The sequence below is a fragment of the Dromiciops gliroides genome, chromosome 3, assembly GCF_019393635.1.
Source record: "Dromiciops gliroides isolate mDroGli1 chromosome 3, mDroGli1.pri, whole genome shotgun sequence".
In the NCBI taxonomy this organism is placed as follows: domain Eukaryota; kingdom Metazoa; phylum Chordata; class Mammalia; order Microbiotheria; family Microbiotheriidae; genus Dromiciops; species Dromiciops gliroides.
The window spans coordinates 374,955,960-374,976,594 of NC_057863.1; the positions used below are offsets into that span (position 1 = coordinate 374,955,960).

General features: G+C 38.1%; 1 protein-coding gene across 1 annotated transcript in view; it reads right to left on the reverse strand.

The window, feature by feature from the left end:
• The window catches only part of THSD7B (thrombospondin type 1 domain containing 7B), a 1,126,956-nt gene that overhangs the window by 117,288 nt on the left and 989,033 nt on the right, over positions 1-20,635 (reverse strand). Inside the window, exon 18 of the mRNA XM_043994926.1 lies at positions 18,737-18,890. Coding sequence (XP_043850861.1) covers positions 18,737-18,890 — 154 coding nt within the window. The remainder of the gene's footprint in view (positions 1-18,736; positions 18,891-20,635) is intronic.

Consider the following 20,635-nt stretch of genomic DNA (forward strand, 5'->3'; position numbering starts at 1 on the left):
TTTATTGTGTCTTGATTTCCCATGAAGTCATTAGCTTTCCTTTGCTCAATCCTAATTATAAATTATTTTCTTTAGAGAGCTTTTGTATTTCCTTTTCCATTTGGCTTTTCAAACTGTGCACTTTTCTTTTTCATGACTTTCCTCATTTCTCTCATTTATCTTTCCATTTTTTTCCTCTGCCTTGCTTAATTTATTTTCAAAGTCCTCTTTGAGTGCTTCTATGACCTGAGGTCAATTCTTATTTTTTCCTTGAAGCTTTGGATGTAGGAGCTTTGACTTTGTTTTCTTCTTCTGAGGGTTTATTTTGATCATCCCTGTCACCAAAGAAACTTTCTAGGGTCTGCATTTTTTTTTCTGTCTGCTCATTTTCTCAGTATATTTCTTGACTTTTAACTCTTTCTTAAAGTGGGGCACTGTTTCTAGAATGAACTGTCCCAAGCTTCAAGGGGTCCAAGGTGGTACGATTTAAGGACAGGATCATTCCCTACTCTCCCTGGCCTGTGCTCTGTTCTGCAAGCAATCACAGACATGCTTGCCTTTTAACCCCAGAACAGAAATCTGTTTTACTGTGCCTGCAAGCTCTGGCACACCCCTGCCCCTCCCCAACCTGGGCCACCACCTGACTGCGTCCTGCATCTGAACATGGGAAAATGAGTCCTGCCTCAGTGCTAGCAGAGACCCCTGTAATCTCCCCCTGGACAACTGCTCAACACCATCACCAGTCTGTGAGCTGAATTCCAGAAGCACTTACTGCCTCAGCTGATTCAAACCCTCTGGAGGCCTATGGCAGTCTGCAGCAGCCTGCCTGGGGCTGGATCTGTGCTGGAGAGACCATCAGTGATCCACTCTCAGACCTTAGTGGAGGCTGATACATAGATTATATCATATTAGGGTAGATTTTAAAGGGGTCCACTTGTAAGCAAGTGTCCCAGCACCTTTAGGCTGAAATGTTAAAAACCAAAGACTCATAGAATATTAGAGCTGAATGGGGTTATAGAGGTTAAACCTTCTCCTTTCTCTCATAGATCTCATTCACATGCCTTCAATTCTAACTGTTAAACAGATGTATCCAAAATAGATATTATTGTTCTGAACTTCTCATTTGAGTTCTAAGAATACATTTCTAAATTCTTGTTTGATAGCTCATTAATATTTTTAAATCAACATGTCCCCAAACTCATAATTCCCCCCTACCCAAACTGACCTTGTTCTCTTCCTTCTATATTTGCCTAGTTACATAAATTTCCCTACCATCTTTCAGCTGCCCTTGTTTGAAAGTTCAACCATCTCTGACTTCTCCTTCTCTCTTACATCCTACACCTCAACACCAAATCCTGACAATTCCTTTTTAGTTAGATGAACAACTTTACACAACATTGATAAATGGATCAATAACATCTTGCAGTGAGGTTTCTAACAGCATTCAATATGCCTTTTATAAATCTTAAATCTGAAAGGGACCTTTATGGATTGCCCTGTCCACCCCCATCATTTCACAGATGAAAAAAACAGAGAGGAGAAGTAGCTCAATCAAGGTATCAGAGCCTGTTAGTGTCAGAGTCAACACAACACCATCACCAAGGCCTCAGGATTCCATGTCTAGTGCTTTCCTAGTCCTGTGCTTTTCACCATTTTTATTAATAACTTGGAGACATATAAGGTGTGTTTATTAAATATGTGAGCGACACACTGCACAGGGGAATAAGCATTGTTTTTAGTCCCTATCAGCAGGAATAAAGGGCCTAAAACAACAACAACAACAACCTCAATTTCTTTTCTGTTCAATGAATGTGGACTGGACTAGAATGATCTCTAATTTCCATTCCCACCTCTAGATGCATGATCTATTATCCATACAAGAGAAGTGTGTTCCACCCTGGCCACACTTTAAATGCAATATCAAGTTTACTTCTGGCCTCAGTCACTTACTAGCTATGTGACCCTAGGCAAATCACTTAACATCTGATTGCCTCAGTTTCCTCAACTGCAAAATGAAAACAGTTACACCTATCTTGCAGAGCTGTTTTGAAGATGAAATGAGATAATATTTACACAGCACTTAGCATATTGCTTGGCAAGTTGTAGAAACTATATAACTGCTTATTCCCTCTGCTCCTTATCCCTTCTTGTCTAGATTGGTGCAGTGACCTCCTACTTGCTCTCCTTGTTTTAAGCCTATTTCATATTTCCTTTCAGAGAGGTGATGACAGACACAAGAAACAGAATGAAATCTACATTTTTACACGTGGCCAATGCAGGAATATATTTTGCTGAAACTATGCACATTCATTAGAAGGGTCCCCCTGAGGGAGGGTGGTAGTTGTATAATAGAGAAAAAAATATATATACACACATACATATACATACATATATGTATATGTGTGTGTATATAGATCGATAAATAGATAAAATGGATTTTGCAGACACCCAGGGCCCCCACCTGAAGATTGATTTGGAATTGATTGAATTGGGTGAGACTGAGAAACTACTTAAGAATGATTAAATCGAGACCACACATGGCAGACCCTGAGTAGGGTGTTGTTCTCAGAGGCTGTAGACTATGCCATCAACAGGAGACCACTCTCAACAAATCAGCTTGAAGGACCTCCCCTTTTGGGGAGGGAGACAGGAAGTAGGAAGTCGAGGCTGGCTCACTGGATCTTTCTCTTTATGTTCAGGAACTGGTGAGTGGCAGCAGATGGAGAAAAAGAGAGGGACTATTTTTGTTTCTGGAGTTTGGCTTGGTGGGAGACAGAGAAAAGGTGGACAGAGAAAAAGAGAGGAAAGTAGATAGAAAATAGATAGACTTTTCTGTCATTACAGGATCCCATGTGTTGTCTTTACTCTTTAATAAATCCATAAAAGCCTAAACTCTCACTGAATTTATCAGTAAATCTTAGCCAGTTTCCTCCCCAAAACTGGGGGGGGGTGCAGGTTAGGAGCCACATTAGATTTAAAAAATAACAATATATACATGTTAATTTTTTAAAAAATTAAATTCTCTTCCTGTTTTGGTCTGTGCTTCACATAGTTATTGAGGTGATTTTTCTTAAGTGTAAATGTCATCAATTCACTCCCTGACTCAATAAACTCTGATGAATTTCTTATGCCTCTAGAATAAAATATAAAATCTGTTAAGCTTTTAAATCTCTTTATAACCTGGTTCCAATCTATCTTTCTAGTCTCAAACAGAACTTTTTGTTACACTATATGAGCCAGCCAAACTATTCTCCTTACAGTTTCTTGGATAGGATATTCTGCATGCCTCTCCTCCATACCTTTCCACTCACCATCCCTCATGCCTGGAATATACTCCCTTCTCACCTCTGCCTCATGAAATCAGCCTTTCCTTCACAACACTGCTTATACATCACTTTCTATATAAAGTCCTTCCTGATCCCTCTGAGTAGTTAATTACTTTGTATTCATTGTATTTATTATCTTTATATTTATTCTGCATGTACTTACATATGTCCTTATCTTTCCCCCTTAGAATGTAAACACCTTAAGATTAGAGATTCATTTATATCATTGGTATTTACTAGCAGGGTGCCTGACACATAGTAGTAAGTGCTTAATAAATACTTGTTTATTCATTAATTGATTGATAAAACTGAATGAAGTCCTGGGAAAGGGCTGATTCCTGATAATCAGAAAAGTGGGACATCTGAAAACTGTCTTATAAGAGGAATGGTTAAAGAAGAAAAGAAGTTTTGTCTGTAGAAAAGAAGACTTATGAGTGAGAGTCATGTTAGATGTCTTCAAATATTTGAAAAAAGATGTCATGTGGAAGAAGAATCTATCTTGCTCAATGTATGTCCAGAATGCAGAATTAAGACTGATGGCATAAAGTTAAAGAGTATCAAGAAAAGGGAGGGGAAAAAACAACCCTTTTGTTATAAATTAGCCTTGGCCAATAATAGAATGATCTGCATAACAAAGTAGTGAGCTTCCCATAATTAGCAGTGGTTAAATAGAAACTAGATGACCATATGTTCCTTACAACTCTAAAATTCTATAATTTTCATTATTTTTGACACTCATCATCACAAATCAGATGCAGTACAAGGTCTTGAATTTCCTTTTGAAACATAAAATAATAATTATATTCTGTCCTATTTGGTAGTTGTGTGAAATGTATTCTAGTTCCTTGATAATTGGCCATCTATGAATTTATATGTGGTAACTTTCTAGTAATCAGAATATTTTATAAACCAGACAGCCCACTTCCAGACAATTTCTGGTAATGGTATATTATGTGCAAAGATGATGTTACAAATGATCAGTACTGTCTGAGTATGCATGGGTGTGGTTAAAATCACTTTACAGAGTCTGTCAATATCTGTAATTCTGTCTTCTGTTGTGGTCAGCCGGAAGCCAATGTTGAAAAAAAGATTCCTGAGTCCTGCCCATGATCACGGTTTGTGTACTCCTGTTATTTCCCAGGGGCCCACTGCTATCCCACAGAGATGCATGGGGTATAGAACTAGAATTAGATAGCTGGGAGAGGAAACTCTTGAAGGGTGATTTAATCTTCAACTGTATAAAGTTATTAGCTAAGAGACTAAGAGAGAACATAGATTTAATCAGGGGTAAAATGGACTTACATTAGTCAACTTTGCAGATCTCTTGGTCCAAAGGGAGAAGTGATTTTTATAGAAGGTTTATATTATAAATATCCCAAGATTTATTATTCTGAAGACAGAAATATAGAGAGCTAATTGTAACAAGGCAATACCAAACTGGGAGATCAGACCAATGTGAAAATACAGCTGTCATAAGTACCATTCACCAGGTCCTAAACAGAAACCAGGATCTGGGCATGCCACAAAAGAAGGGTGGGACAAATAAAAGGGTCCAAAGCAGGCAGATGGTCAGTATCAGAGAATTGGGTAAATAGGAGTCAGAGGACGAGTCTCCAGAAGACTGGGGTTCAGGATAAGAAAACCTAGACACTGGATAACTGTAGTATAAAGAAGAAACCCAGTTACTGGAGTCTGAATTCCTAAGGTCACAGTTGGGTGAGCAGCATGACTAACCAGATTATATGTTATTGACATATGATTCCTTATATCTCCTTTGCCTAGAGCCATGATTAATGTCAGAATATGAGGTAGAGCTAAGTTTATAAGTGGGTATTAAGTAGGCTTAACTGCCATAGAAGTCTTGGCAGGGATTTGGGGGCAGGCAGCCAAGCATATTAATTTTATGATCACAATAGCCTAGGCTTATAATAATAGCAATTCCCTTGTATATGAGACTATACTATTAAAAAAAACCCTTTTGCATATATTTTGTTTTATCCTCACAAAACCCCTGAGAGAGAAGTGGTAGGTTATTGTCCCCACTTTACAGATGAGGAAATTGAGGATCCATGCTTAAATGACTTGCTCAAAGCTAAATGGTTGATGAGTGGCAAAACTACTTCTCAAAACTAAATATTTTGACTGTTAAGGGATGATCTTTCCTCTATACCTGAAATAGATTACACAACTGTGTGGATAAAAAGGAAGTCTCTCTCTCTCTCTCTCTCTCTCTCTCTCTCTCTCTCTCTCTCTCCACACACACACATACACACACATACACTTTTACATATAACCTTGATTTCAGTCTTAGTAATACAGAGAAAGGCTGTCACATTTTTTAAAGTGAATGAAATTGGGGGTACCTAGGTGGCACAGTGGATAAAGCACCAACCCTGGATTCAGGAGGACCTGAGTTCAAATTTGGCCTCAGACACTTGACACTCACTAGCTGTGTGACACTGAGTAAGTGATTTAACCTTCATTGTCCCATAAAAACCAAACCAAAACAAAACAAAACAAAAAAAGAAAGTAAATGAAATGAGATGAAAGAAGTAAATCTGAATTTCCTTTTGAAATACTAGAAGTAGGCAAAATATGTGAGCAAAAGCTCCAAGGACATGGTTCATTGTTCAAGTTCATGGCCAGGCTTCCATCAGCTAATTGGAGAGGGGTAGAGGGAGATAGCTTCTGTGCAACTGCTATAAAAGAACCCTGCCTTAGACAGTGTGATAGAAACTACTGCATAGACCTGCTTCCCTACCTACTCCATCCTTAGTGTTTTCCTCAACTTTGATCTCTGTAGATCTTCTCTGACTTTGAACCTGTTGTTCCTATATTTCCCAGTCCCCAGGAACTCTTCCTTTTGAACTGAAGTTGCTTTCTGGTTTCTATTTTTAACAGGGTTTAGCATATGTCCAGACCACCTAAAATGGCACTGCCCACACAGGAGACTCTTTGGACCAGCTATTTGGGAGTCAGCCGAACTGGAACATGCCATTTTTCTTTGGCTAATAAAATGGTAAGCCTTTTATCTTTTCCCATTGGCTACATAGTCAAAAGTGTCTTTTAAGCCAAAATCTAGGTTTGAAGTACTTATTCACTTATGTCGGGTTCTACTCTGGGCTAAGTGGGAAGGCCTAAAGGCTATTTCACACTGTTTAAGATATGTGACCACAAGAAGCAATCTTCTAACCTGAGAGTTAAAAAATGTTGTGGTAACATGTTTATCTTTGCCAATTTGAGGTGCGGTTCACAGAAGAGCTCAGACCTGGGTTGCATGCTAGATGTTACAGTGAGGTATGAAGGGAAGCCTTGAGAAGCAAGGGTCTAAGGTTTGGGATTGGAGCTAAAATCTCATCTTCTGTATACAATGTCTTTCCTTGGCCCCCTCAATGCCTGTACTTTCCCCATTATCTCCAGTTTACCTGTGTGTGTGTGTGTGTGTGTGTGTGTGTGTGTGTGTGTGTGTGTGTGTGAACAGTGGCTAGCCTATCAGAGTTGTAGTATCTCCAGTGGAATTTGAATGTTTAGCAGTTCAGCTCAAGAAAGGACTTAAGCATCCAGTGAAAGGAGGATCATGGTTTTCCTTCCTTTTTTTTTTTTTTTTTGGATAAGGCAATTGGGGTTAAGTGACTTGCCCAGGGTCACACAGCCAGTAATTGTTAAGTGTCTGAGGCTGGATTTGAACTCAGGTCCTCCTGAATCTAGAGCTGGTGCTCTATCCACTGTGCCACCTAGCTGCCCCTATGGTTTTCCTTCCAAGGGGCAAAGATACTAGAAAATTAGATCCATGGACAAGGGAACCCAATATAGCACTATAACCCCCAATCTGCATACATAGTTGAACTCCTTCTGACATATGGCAAGTGCTCCATCTCTTCTGATCCTTGAGTTACAGTTTCAAAACTATCTTTGAATTGCAAATTTAGTGGCTACTAGGTCCTCAATAATATTATAGACTTGCTTGTTGACCATTAAAAACAAATCTACCTATAGGTGCACAAATGTTCAAGCATAGTATAGACAATAAATATGTGACCTCCTCCCTAGGACTGTAAACTATGTGAACAAAAGACTGTGGCACCAGGTCAAAGATTTCTAAAAAGATCTCAGGCTGAACATGACCATTCCCATCTCCTATTTGTACTAGGAGTTGGTTTTGTTGGATGATCTTACATAATACAGCTATTTCATGGGGATTGCCATGTTCATATAGTACTCTATACTGTGCTAATAACTTGCATATGCTGCATCTAGCTTAATCCACCCCCAATAAGATCTTCACCTGTGGAACTTCTTCCAATTCAAGACAGTTAGGGACTCATCTTGAATATCCAAGAGAGAAAACAAGATCAATAACAGCTTTGATAATTAAACCATTAAACTTGTTATGGAATGTTCAATTACTCACAACTAGTAGTTACAATCATTGACCTGACTATGCCAATTCCCAGCAAAACAAAAGAATGCTTTATTAAAGGGATGATTAGTGAACATGTAGAAAAATATGTATTGACCACAAAAAGCTAACATGGCTTCATCATGAACAGGTCACACTAAGCTGACATCATATCTTTTTCTTATTTTTTGACAGGCTTACTAGACATATAGAACAAGGGATAGTGTAGGCAGAGATTACTTAGATCTTAGAAATTCTTTTGACAAAGTCTCTTAAGCCTTTCTTTTTTCTTTTCTTTTTGCAGAGCAATGAGGGTTAAGTGACTTGCCCAGGGCCACACAGCTAGTAACCCCCTCTTATGCCTTGGGTTTTGTTTTGGGTTTTTTGCTTTGTTTTGTTTTTTTTTATTTTGGGGGGAAGGGAGGTATATGAAGTAGATAGTATACAATTAGTAGCTTCATAACTGGTTGAATGTCTAGACTCAAATATAAATCATTTCTAGTTTAATGTCAACTTGAAAAGATGTCTTTCAGGAAGTGGCCCCAGGGCTGGTGTTTAGCTTAGGCTGTTTATCATATTTATTAATTCTTATAAAAAGGGAAAAAAATTACATGTGTCCAATTTAAACATGACAGAAAGCTGCAAAAGAGAGAGAATATACTGGATAACAAAGTCAGAATAAAAAAAAAGAAACAAACAAAAAAACACCTTGAGAAGTTTGGATTCTGGAATTTAATAGAGATACATGAGAAATCTTACAAACTTGGGATAAACAGGTCAACTGTTCAAGTAAAAGACTGGGTAGAGGTGGAGAGAAAACAGCCTATCTGAAAAAGATCAGGTTTTAGTGGACAGCAAGTTGACACAAGCCAGTAGTTTGAAAGAGTGGACAGAAGTGTTAGTTCAACCTCAGGCTACATTAAGAAAGGCATTCCATCCAAGGCTTAGTATTCTCTAGTGCTTAGCTCAATTTCTGGATAAGTAGGCTGACACAGTACACTGTCAATAAGTGCTTGACAAGGAAGGACAATATATTACTGTACCCTGCCATTTTCAGACTACATCTAGAACAGGACTTAAACTTTTTTTTTTCACTCATGACTCTTTTTTATCTAAGATTTTTTTTTTTAAGTGCAATGAGGGTTAAGTAACTTGCCCAAGGTCACACAGCTAGTAAATGTCAAGTGTCCGATGACAGATTTGAACTCAGGTCCTCCTGAATCCAGGGCCAGTACTTTATTCACTCTGCCACCTAGCTGCTCTATCTAAGAAATTTCTATGTGACCCCAGGTACATAGGCATATAAAGCAGGTCCACATAACCTTTTACTGTTACCAAATTTTTTGCAACCCCCACATTCAGTCACGTCTCCATATGAGGTCATAACCCCAAATTTAAGAAGCTAAGAGGTAGGGTATTCTATTTTATTCTAGACACTTCATTTTAGGAAGGACATTGATAAGATAGAGATAAACTAAAGAACTATAGGATGGTGAAGAATTTGGGGTTATTTTATATAGGAGAACTGGGAAGAGTTAGCGAAAAATTGTCCTACTTTTGAAGACTTCATAGTATAATAAGGAAGCAAATACGAAAAAACAACTATGTATGAACAAGATTATATTATATGCACACATATATGTATATGTCTATATACATATACATATACAGACATACATGTATACATGCATATACATATAAGTATATATATACATATATGCGTGTGTGTATACATATACACACATACAGTATAAACTGGAGATAATGGGAGAAGGCACAGGCATTGAGTGGCATAAAGAAAGACTGTGTGATGAGATTTAGCTCCAAGCCTTAGACCATGACTTTTCTTTTTTTTCTTTTTCTTTCTTTATTTTTTTTTGGGGGGGGGAGCAGGGCAATGAGGGTTAAGTGACTTGCCCAGGGTCACACAGCTAGTAAGTGTCAAGTGTCTGAGGCCAGATTTGAACTCACGTCCTCCTGAATCCAAGGCCAAGTGCTTTATCCACTGTGCCACCTAGCTGCCCCCTAGACCACGACTTTTCAAGGCTTCCCTTCAAATAGCAAAGTAGTTAGCTATGTAGTTAACTATGACCTATTATATAGAAGATGATATACACTTGTTCTTCTTGATCCTATAGTTACAAAGAAGTAAAGTGATACTTGATAGGACGAAAACCTTCTAAAAATTAAGTTACATAAATGTGGAGTGGGCTTCCTCAGGCATTCAAGAAAATTTTGGACACATATTTCTCTTCCCTTCCCTTCCCTTCCCTTCCCTTCCCTCCCCTTCCCTTCCCTTCCCTTCCCTTCTCCTCCCTTCCCTTCTCTTCTCTTCTCTTCTCTTCTCTTCTCTTCTCTTCTCTTCTCTTCTCTTCTCTTCTCTTCTCTTCTCTTCTCTTCTCTTCTCTTCTCTTCTCTTCTCTTCTCTTCTCTTCTCTTCTCTTCTCTTCTCTTCTCTTCTCTTTTCTTTTCTTTTCTTTCCCATAATATCAAGCCTAAATGGTCTTTGAAATTTTTTACCCACTGCTTCTGGTTTTGCCCTCTGGGGCCACCTAGAACAAATTGAATACTTCCTCCACATGGCAGCCCTTCTAATACTTAAACACTGCTAGCATGTTCCCATCAAGTCTCTCTTTCTTCAGTATAAACTTGCTTGTGCCTTCAACTTATTCTCATGCCATGAATTCAAGTCCTTTTACTATCCTGTTTGCACTCTTTTGGACAATCTGTAGTTGATCAATATCTTTAAATGGTGGTAACTAGAACTGAACACAATACTACCATTAACAAGGGAAGAGTACAATGGGAACATAACCTCACCCTGTTCCTGGGGGGAAAAAATCACATTGTGTTACCTAGGTCAAAATGCAATATACTTTACTTTGCAAGCAAAAAATTCATATGAATGACAAACTAACAGTTATTGTATCCATTGAGAACCCTTAAGTCTTATTGGCTGTTGAACACCAGGAACCTGAAATATGCTCCAAGAACCTTGTGTCATTCACATTACACTATGACCTCTCTAGACTAGACTTATTCACCTAATAGGCACCATATCAACCACAATTCCCACTGGTCCTTTTGAGGTTCCCAACCTTGAACCATAATTACATCTACCCTATCCTGACAAGAAATCTTGGATTTACTCTAGTATCAAGGTCACCACCAGTAAAATGGGGAGGCCTGAAGGAAGAAAATGTTTTTGTGTACAATCGTGTGCACCAAAATTAGTCCAAGCCTCCTCCCCACCAATAATGTTCTCAGGTAGGCATTCTGGGCAACTGCCCTACAAAGTAGACACAAGTAGGGGTAAGACGTAAAGCTAGCATACCACCACCATAAAATTTTGATTGCCTTGAACTAATTCCTGGTGTATTACAAGTCATCAAAAGTCAGAGACCTATGCTTCTCTACCTCTTGGTATTTTTTTTTCTTTTCCATTATGTGGATCCTTTCTGGTTTAGGATTCTTTGCTGATTGACTCAGATGCTTTCCCTAAGCCCTCTTTTTTCTGTCACCTTTGTGCACTTCTGGATTTTAGCATTTGAACTACTCATGAGTCATTTTCTTGGAGCTCCTGGGCATTGTGCTTTGGGTAATCCCTTTGTACAAGGCCTGTAAAATGTCTATCTCTCCCTGCCTGAAAATCATTCATTAGTACCTACCACATAGGGGTCTCCCACCCAACACCTCAGCACCAATAGGTATCAAACAATATTCTGAACCAGAATATTCCCATTTTATTCAATTAAGTTAATTTTGGGGAATTTGATTGAAACAGAAATTTTATGGATAACCAGTATTACCAAACACCATAAGAGACATCATAACCTGGGTTCAATGGAGAAAAACATTGAATAGAAAATGTTCAAACTAATTGATTCCTCCTGCCTATGTCATCAGTCAGTGAGTAACAACATGTAGCTAATTCTGATTGTGTTCAAAAGAACCCCACATAAGTTTCCTTTTAAATACCTCTTTTCAAATCAAGTGACAAATTTTCCTTTGACTTTCATATTGGTTCCATTTGTTTATTCAATTCTGACAGTTCACTATTTATAGGAATGGATGTAAGGGAAGGAAAAAGAAAAGAAAAAAAATTGGGCAAGGAAAATGTTTGGTATCTTCTAGAATTCTCTCATTACCAGGCTATCATCTTCTGTTTCTACTTCCTAGTTGGTCCTTGTCTTGAGGTAGTAAAGGTTTTCAATAACATTTACTTAAGCAATAGCTTGCTTCTGATCAACAATTCCCATCTAATGGCACAATGATAGCCTCCCTGTTAAATGAGAACAGCAACCAGTTATTTTCATCTCTCTGATCATCTTTAATCTGCTCCTTCCCTGAATTCCTACAACTTAACAGTCTACCCCACACAATTTGGCACACTGTTGCATACAATTTTGTGTCTTTCTCTACATTTAACATACGAGGAAATAGCCAGTGGGAGCCACTTTCTATGACCATGTAATCAGAATATGTGCAAAGCCTGCTACAAAACCTTGTAGGCTTCCTTAGTAAGCTTGCTTTTGAAAGTGCCAAATGAGGTGCAACAGAGCGGGCCTGTTCTTCATAGGCATTTTATGACTATGTTTAGTTTGCTAATCATGGGGTGAAAAAATATACATTTGATTTACTGCTGAGTTGGAACTGAGAGACTGAGTGTGCATTTGGAAGGCCCAACTAGCTACAAAAGTCGGTCTGCCTCTCTGTCTCTATCTCTTTTCCCCTCTCAGTCTGTCTGTCTGTCTGTCTGTCTGTCTCAATTTGTTCCCTAGTTGAATTCAAATTAGGAGGAATAAATTATTGTAAGCTTCCAGGTGGGGAATGCTAACAGCAGCATTCCACTCTCCAAACCAAGTGGACATGAAGTCATGAACACATAGTCTTGCTGTTATTCTTGTCCCTATATTCTATTGTTTCCTGCCTTAGGTGAATGTGTACTGGAGAATACGATAATTTATGACCTTGTGAGTTTCAAGACATCAGAAGACTAAACTGTTAGACTTCTAGGGATGGGAATGCCAAGTTTTGCCAACATCCCAATATGGTGAAGAGCCAAAGGGTAAAGTGACATACTTAACATGGAGGAATCATAAATCAAAGGGAAACATGACCAAACTTGACAATTGGCTATTCCTGCCCCATTGCAATGTGAACTTCTTGGAAAGAAAAATTTTGTAGCAACTGCTTTATATTTAGGCCCTCTCCCCAGGGATCAAAGTGGTATAGGGCAGAGTATACTCACAGGGGTCAAAGGGAAATTTGTTTTTTTAGTGAGGCAATTGGAGTTAAGTGACTTGCCCAGGGTCACACAGCTAGTAAGTGTTAAGTGTCTGAGTCCAGATTTTGAACTCAGGTCCTCCTGACTCCAGGCCGGTGCTCTATCCACTGCACCACCTAGCTGCCCCCGCAAAGGGAAATATTTTTACTTCTATTCTTGTTACAACTTCTTGGTAAATAATCCCTTTGTAAGGGCAAATAGATGTTAATTGGTTAACTCATGCTGGGGTGCTAATAATTGGGTACTGATACTGAAGAGATTGTTTTGGAGTATGGGCTTGAGTAGTGAGGGGAAACTCAGAAATGTCCTTAAAACCTTGAGGGGGAGATGTAGTGAGAAGCTCTCAACCTGACTCCTCAGTGTGAGCAGGAGCTGGCAAATAGACCCCCAGAGTCTATATGGGATATATATTCATTTGGATGTCTTTTCTCTCCACTAAATAATTAGCTCCTTGAGATCAGGAATCATGCATTAACCATTTCTGCTTTGATTTTCTGGCTGACTCTAGCACAGAAATTGGCACCTAACAAATCTGTCTGTCGTGAGTCTGTCTGTGTGTCTATGTCTGTCTCTGTCTCTCTCTGCACTCCTTCCCCACATATCTAGTTTAATAGAGAGACTGTGCTACTTCATCCCTAATATACAAATTCTCTTCTGTAGCAGGCCAAAGGCTACCTTCCTGAAGTGGCCTATTTGCTTGCCTACATGAATGAGGTAGTTATCTCCAGGAGTCCATCTTGTAGAGCCTAATGTGGTGCTAGGAGTCTGGCAGCTGTTCTGTGAATATTAATTAAGTGTGATGACCCTGAAGCTGCTTCACAGAGAAGGAAACATGGTTTTTTTGGGGAGTGAAAACTCCCAGGGTCATCGAATGCTGAATCCCTGCAGCTTCCAAGAATAGCATATCAATTTGGCATTGGAGAGGAAGATGCTACAAAAAAAGCTTCAGTTTCTCTGTCAAGACTCTTGGCTATGAGTTTTAGGGAGATGGTGGTTCTGGAACCTTGATGGCTAGAATTGTCCCTGAGGAAGTGTTACTTCCCCAACTATAATGGCATCCAAGAGAAGATGCTTAATGGATGCTTAAAGGGGAATGTTAGTTACTCAAAGCAATCCTCAATGCTGACTTTTTTCAAGCTACTTTCCTGGCAGGACCATTTCCAGAAATAGTGTCACTGTACAGAAGTGCTGAGTCACCAGTAATTAAATGTCATTGCTGACAGCCCTTCTCCAAAAATAACACAGGAGTGCCATGGATTAAAGGGCATTTTTCTTAACCTCAAATGTTTCTTGCAGAATGCTTATCAAAAAGCTGTCACATTTTCCCCTTATCCTTTTGAGGTACTGTTTCCACTAAAAAGATTGATGGCTTAGTTTAGCCTCGTAGAGCCCTCTGCATGCATAAAGAACAAGAGAGCAATCCACAGACAGAGCAAAAGGGCACATTTGTGGCAATGTTTTGTTATGACGGAGAACCAACCCAGATTTTATTTTTTCGAAGCCACAAGCAGCTCCTCTGTAAAGTGATTGGTTTGTGATACTCCCTCTGAGGTTCTTAGAGTGATCAAGCAGCTAGATAGCTGAGTCACTGTTTGATCATGAGGCAGCATTTGGAAAGCCCTGGTCCACAGGCGAGAATTCCAGCTGGCAGAGGTTATGCTTGGCAAGCATTCTAATCATCCACTGAGGCACTCAGATGATTCAAGTTTGATAGGAATCAATTAAAATTCCTATCATTGCTTAAGTTAAGGTATCTTCCTGGAGGAAGATTCCTAAAGGTTGTTTTTCCTCAAAGGTTTGTTTTTATCTGTTTATGAAATGGCTTTTTGAGACTCTTGCTTTCTTCTTTCTATTCATTCTAATGTCATTATTCAATAACCAAAAAAAAAAAAAATTAGGGGATTGGTCTAGACAGCCTCTTGGCCCATTCATGGTCCAAATCTAGATTCCTATTTTCCTAAGTTTTCCTACCCATAACTTCATAAGCTGCATTTAATTTGAACAGCTTCTGCACAAGATGTTGCAATAAAAAAATTCAAAACACATGCTGTGGGGAAGAGACAGGGTAAGAACATGCAGGTAAATGAAATACATTGCTTTCCATTTTCTACAAATTCCTCCTTGAATTGTGTGTCTTGAATGTCTCCAAATATAGTTTGAAAATGGTCCCAGTATGATTTTTACTGCCTTCATCTTCTCTCTTCTATATGGGATATAATTGGCAGTTATTACTAGGTCAGTAACCCCTTCATTCACAGTTATCTTTCCAATGTATTACTTTTTTTTTCTCCCTTAACATGATTAAGTTTCAAGATAGACTATTTTTTCAGGCAGATAGGTGACAAATTTTGTTTCTGAAGGATCAACTAATAACTCATTTCAGTTTTTGTGGGCTATATTTCCTTGGTAATTTTTTTGGAAAAATAAATACAACTTTATTTCTACTTTCCATCTAACACTATAAAGATTGTAGGAGATTGTCTGTGCCACGGGAGCTTTAATCTCCTTCACCTGAATCCTTTTGATCCTTTGGTCTAAGGGAGACAGACATCCCATGGTCCTTGAATTAGTTATACTTTCTTTTGTAAATCCATATGAAACAAATAAACAAAAAGGACAGAGAAAGGAATTTTTTCAAAAAATTGTCTCATGTATATTGTAAGATCCTCAAGGACAAAGACTTTATTCTATTTCTCTTTTGTCCTGTGTGTAATATTGGCTAAATGATAAATGCTTTCAGTAAATTTGAGCAAAATCATGGCCAAGTGGATGAAGTTCTGAATTTGATGTTTGAAAGACCAAGGTTCAAATACTGCATCTGATGTTTACCATTTATAAGAATATGAAAAGTCTCTTAATCTCTGTGCCTCAATTACTTCATTTGTTTAAAATATAAGGAACTAAAGATATCTATTGCACTTCTATCAGAGAGTGGTTATAAAATAAGATAATGTATGTATTTTGCCAACATTAAAGTCCTATAGATACATCTGCCATGGAACTGAGAGGAACTCTGAGAGAAAATTGCTTAGAAAGCTAATTTCTCGCAGCCTGAAATCATTTCTTTTTGTTTGTCAGAAAACATAGTGTACCTTGATAAACAGGACAAATAACCAAAGCATTAATCTCTCTTTCTGCCTCAGAATCAGCTGATGATTGTCACTGGTTCTTATAAACTACCCAAGACTGGGAGCTGGCTCATCGATTTCCCTAGCATTTTCCACAGCACTTAAACCAGACACTAAGTAAAGAATACCTGTACCACACATATCTTGGCCATTGATTGTTTTACTATGTAGATTAGTTAAATTAACTGATAATGTTACTATTTAGTATATGATAGAGAACCTCAGGGTCCTGAATCCCCAACTTATGTGGATATGTGGAAGACTCAGTATGTTTCTCTCAGTCAAATCAAAGCAGAAGACTATGAAAATTGCATAAATGAGAGGAAAATAGTCTTTTTTCCTGAGTAATCTAGATCATTTCCTTTGTCTAGAATGAGCCATCATGAGAGAGAAAAGAGCAAGATATGTCCACTTGCACCTACCACGAAATGTCAAGGAGCAGGACAGTTGATAGCTAAAAGAGAATCATAGAAAAAGTTGCCAATATTTATAGCCCCTAGAATCATGGTGCAAAAAGCATTGGACATGCACTTTTTATATAGACCTAGATTTTTCATTAACATGCATTAAAACTTTTGATTGCTAATCAAACAGCAGTCCTAGTTGTGTCTCTAAAATGCCATTAGATCAAGTGAAACTTGATTTACTCTTCTTGGTTTTGTTGTTGTTTTTGTTTGTTTTTTCATCATTAACAATGTATACTTATTTAGTATCTCCTAGATTCAGAGAGTTGCACATGCATGGAATACTGTGTTTGGGCTAGATTATGCCAATCAATCAATAATCACTTATAAAGCTCTTACTATGTGCAAAGCACTGTGCTAAATGCTGGGAATTCAAAAAGAGACAAAAGGCAGCTCCTTCCCTCAAAGAGTTTACAATCTAATGGTTGTTGGGAATCACTATGACAAATGACTGTGTTTTTCACTTTTTTCCCCTGGATATTTTGTTGCTATGGAATCATAGGCTGCATGCTGTACACAAAAGAAGGAACTGCCCACTTATAATTACACTATATGGCCATCGTTAAAACTGTTGCCAAACATACCCCAAATACATGAGGGATAATCCTGGAATGAAAATGGAAACAACAGGAAAAGTCTTTCAATTTTCTTCTTAATTCTCAGTCTTTCTAAATCCTATATGATTTTTTTTTAATAAAGAGAACTTCAAAAACAGACAGTTGGATGCAAGGAGTACCTACCCCAGGATCTTAAGCTACATCATTTTGCAAAAACGTCCCCCAAATAATACATTAGTCCAGTGCCTATAGACATTCCTGTACCCCAATTTAACAGGACAACCTTTTTACAATAAGGTGTCCATGGTTTAGTAGAATATTTCATGAGTGAATTTTTGGGAGAACTGAAACAGTCCTTTACCTCTACATTTAATTGAAGTTCTGCAAATTTCCAATTGATAAAGAGTACATGATAGAAATAGTTTTTGAGATAAAGGATAAATTTATGTATTTGACCATATAACAGAACCATTAATATAGCTAAAATAGCTTACCCTGCTCTTGTAGCATGACCTGTTTTAGTTTAAGAGAAAATTAAATGGACTTTCTAAGGTGAAAGCTAAATAAGGAAAATGTATTTCCAGGGAACACATATCTCTAAGGTATTCCTGAAAGAAATGGCCCAGTAGGCAAAACAACCTCTTCTCACAAATGTCTAACTGCTCTTTTTTCCCCATCTTTTAACCAAAGACAGAAGGAAATGTCTTTCACAAAAAGAGTTATATCAATTTCAAAGATAAGGCTTTCAGAGACAATAATTAACCACAGCTCCTAGCTATCCATTGATCTCAAGGACATTATCCCTTTTCACATCACCCTTTGCTCAAATCATCAGTATTGTAAATGAACTAAAAAGACAAGAAACTCACTCTTTCTCTCCCTGATCTATACAACCACATAATACCTTCAGTACTTCCTGACTTTTTGGAAATCACATGCTAAAGGGAATACAATCTATTTCCATCCTTGGACAAAATCAGCAGGGCAAAATTTGCTCTTGGACCACCTTTTGAAAATGTGAAGTTGAAAACAGACCTGAATAAGGGAGTTTATAGGGTCATGCTTGACACATTTACACTATGTTGCTATAAGCTTCCATTCAATCAGTGGCATGTAGTAGGAACATAACAGATGATCTTTCTTTCTTTTTTTCTTTTTTTTTTTTTGAGAAAAACAGAAGGAGAAACAGATCAACACTCTAACAGGAGCTAAATTACACAGTGAAGTTGTGCTCCAGAGATGTGTAATTGATTCCACGAGTCTAAAAATGGAACGGAACCGGGAAATTGTAATGAGAGTCATTTCATTGCTAAAGAAGAGCCCCTTAACAATGGGAGTACAGCAGAATCCTAGTGTGATCATTATAGGCACATTTCCGCATTCCTGTTGCTAAGATTGAGGCCTGGGAAGAATAGCTGGCATTGAAAATTACTCATTTTAACTTGTTGAAATTGTTCACTTTGGTTTCCTCTGGAAAATCATTTTTTCCTCATTATTGGACAGAAGGCTTTGAAAGGCATCCCTGGCAAGCAGAAGGCTGGATAAGCCATCACAAAAGGATTCTGAAACATGAGGAGGGGAAGGGGCTTTACATACCTGTGGACATTTGCTCCATTGTCCCCAGTTAGACATGACACACTCGTTGGGGCAGAGGAGTGAACATGGCTGGGCTTCTGTCGGAATTTCAGCCTGATTGCATAGGGCACTGTCCACCCTGCTGCTTTCACTGTCATCTGTGGCATTTACACATCTGTCAAATTAAAAAAAAAAAACAAAAGGAGGGGGGAAGGTTGCCCCAATGACTGCAGAATAGACTTTATAATATAACTTAAACAAGAGGAAACTGCAAAATTAGAACTTACAAAAACCCAAGGAAAGTGGGAATATTCCACCAATTACTTTGCCAATTAGTCTTTCTTCTTTCAGTGCTATGTGGGCACTCAATGCTATAATAAACAGTGGGTGGGGGGGAGCAAAAGAAATAGCAAAGATGGTCCCTGCCCAAAGGACCTGTAAATCTATTTGGAGACATAAAATATACTTAGAAGACAAAATTGTAAATGAACAACCCTCTTTTAACCTATCAAATGAAATATTTAGAATGCATATAGCAGTGCCTGGCATATGGTAGGTGCTAAATAAATGCCTGTTCCCATTCCTTGCCCTATCAAAGGTCTCTAGTTACTCTCTCTCCCCTTCCTTTTTTTTTCTGGTCCCAGTCTTAACTTGATAGACTTTCCTCTTCCAGAAGTGGTATTAAGTGGTTCAATGGAAACAGTGTTGTAACTTTAAGGCTTGAGTTTGAATGTTCATCATCTTACTACCTACTTGACCTTGAGCAAGTCACATCACCTTTATGGATCTCAGATTCTTAATATAGAAATGAGAGGGTTTGAAAAATAGGCTGTCCAAGATCCCCTCCAGTTCTATGATTTTACTGAACTATTATGGTTCTACCTAATGGTGGTAGCTAGGTAGTACAGTAGATAGAGCCCTGGTCCTAGAATCAGGAAGACCTGAGTTCAAATCCTACCTAGGACACTTATTTTCTGTGTGACCCTAAACAAGTCACTTCACTTTTGTCTGCCTTAGTTTCCTCAACTCTAAAATGAGAAAAATTAATAAGGCCTCCCTCCCAGAGTTGCTATAAGGATAAGATTAAATAATATTTGTTTTATTGGCTTTTTGGTTTTTTTAGTGAGGCAATTGGGATTAAGTGACTTGCCCAGGGTCACACAGCTAGTGTTAAGTGTCTGAGGTTGGATTTGAACTCAGGTACTCCTGAATCCAGGGCCAGTGCTCTATCCATTGCACCACCTAGCTGCCCCTAAATAATATTTGTACACACACATACACATACAAACTTATGTGATTAAAAATAGAAAAGGCATGATGGTGTCATCTCTCAAGTGTTCACATTCTGATGGTGGTGGTGAGAGGACGTACATATGAACAAAAGATCAACTATAAGGTTAATGGGAAGGACAAAAGTAGAAACAAGGGTATTGCCAAGGTTCAGTTATCCTTTGGTTGCATTGAATGATAGTGATAGAGGTTTAAGGAACACAAAGAAAGTAGAGATGTCAAGGCCTGGAGGACATTAGGACACAATAGATGAGTAGATGATAAAACCTTGTGTTCCTCTATGATAGAAGGTACACAGTTTATAACTTCCAAGTTGTATTCATGAAGTCACACATTTGTTATATACTAATTTTTTTCATTCTTCATTTATCATATACACACTATTTTACATGATTGGTTTCTGAATAAATTGCTTGTCTCTCTCCAAATGAACTATATTCATTTCCTAATTCATGTTATCTCTGTGTATCTAAGAAACACATTCTTCGAAGTAGTCTGGGAATAATCATATTTTCCTCTTTGGACCATTTCAAACTACCCTTCTCTATTTCAACCCAAGTTATGATGCATCTTTTAGCATTTGGATACATTTATTAACTCTAAAATTGCTATCTCAGTCAATATTCCCCT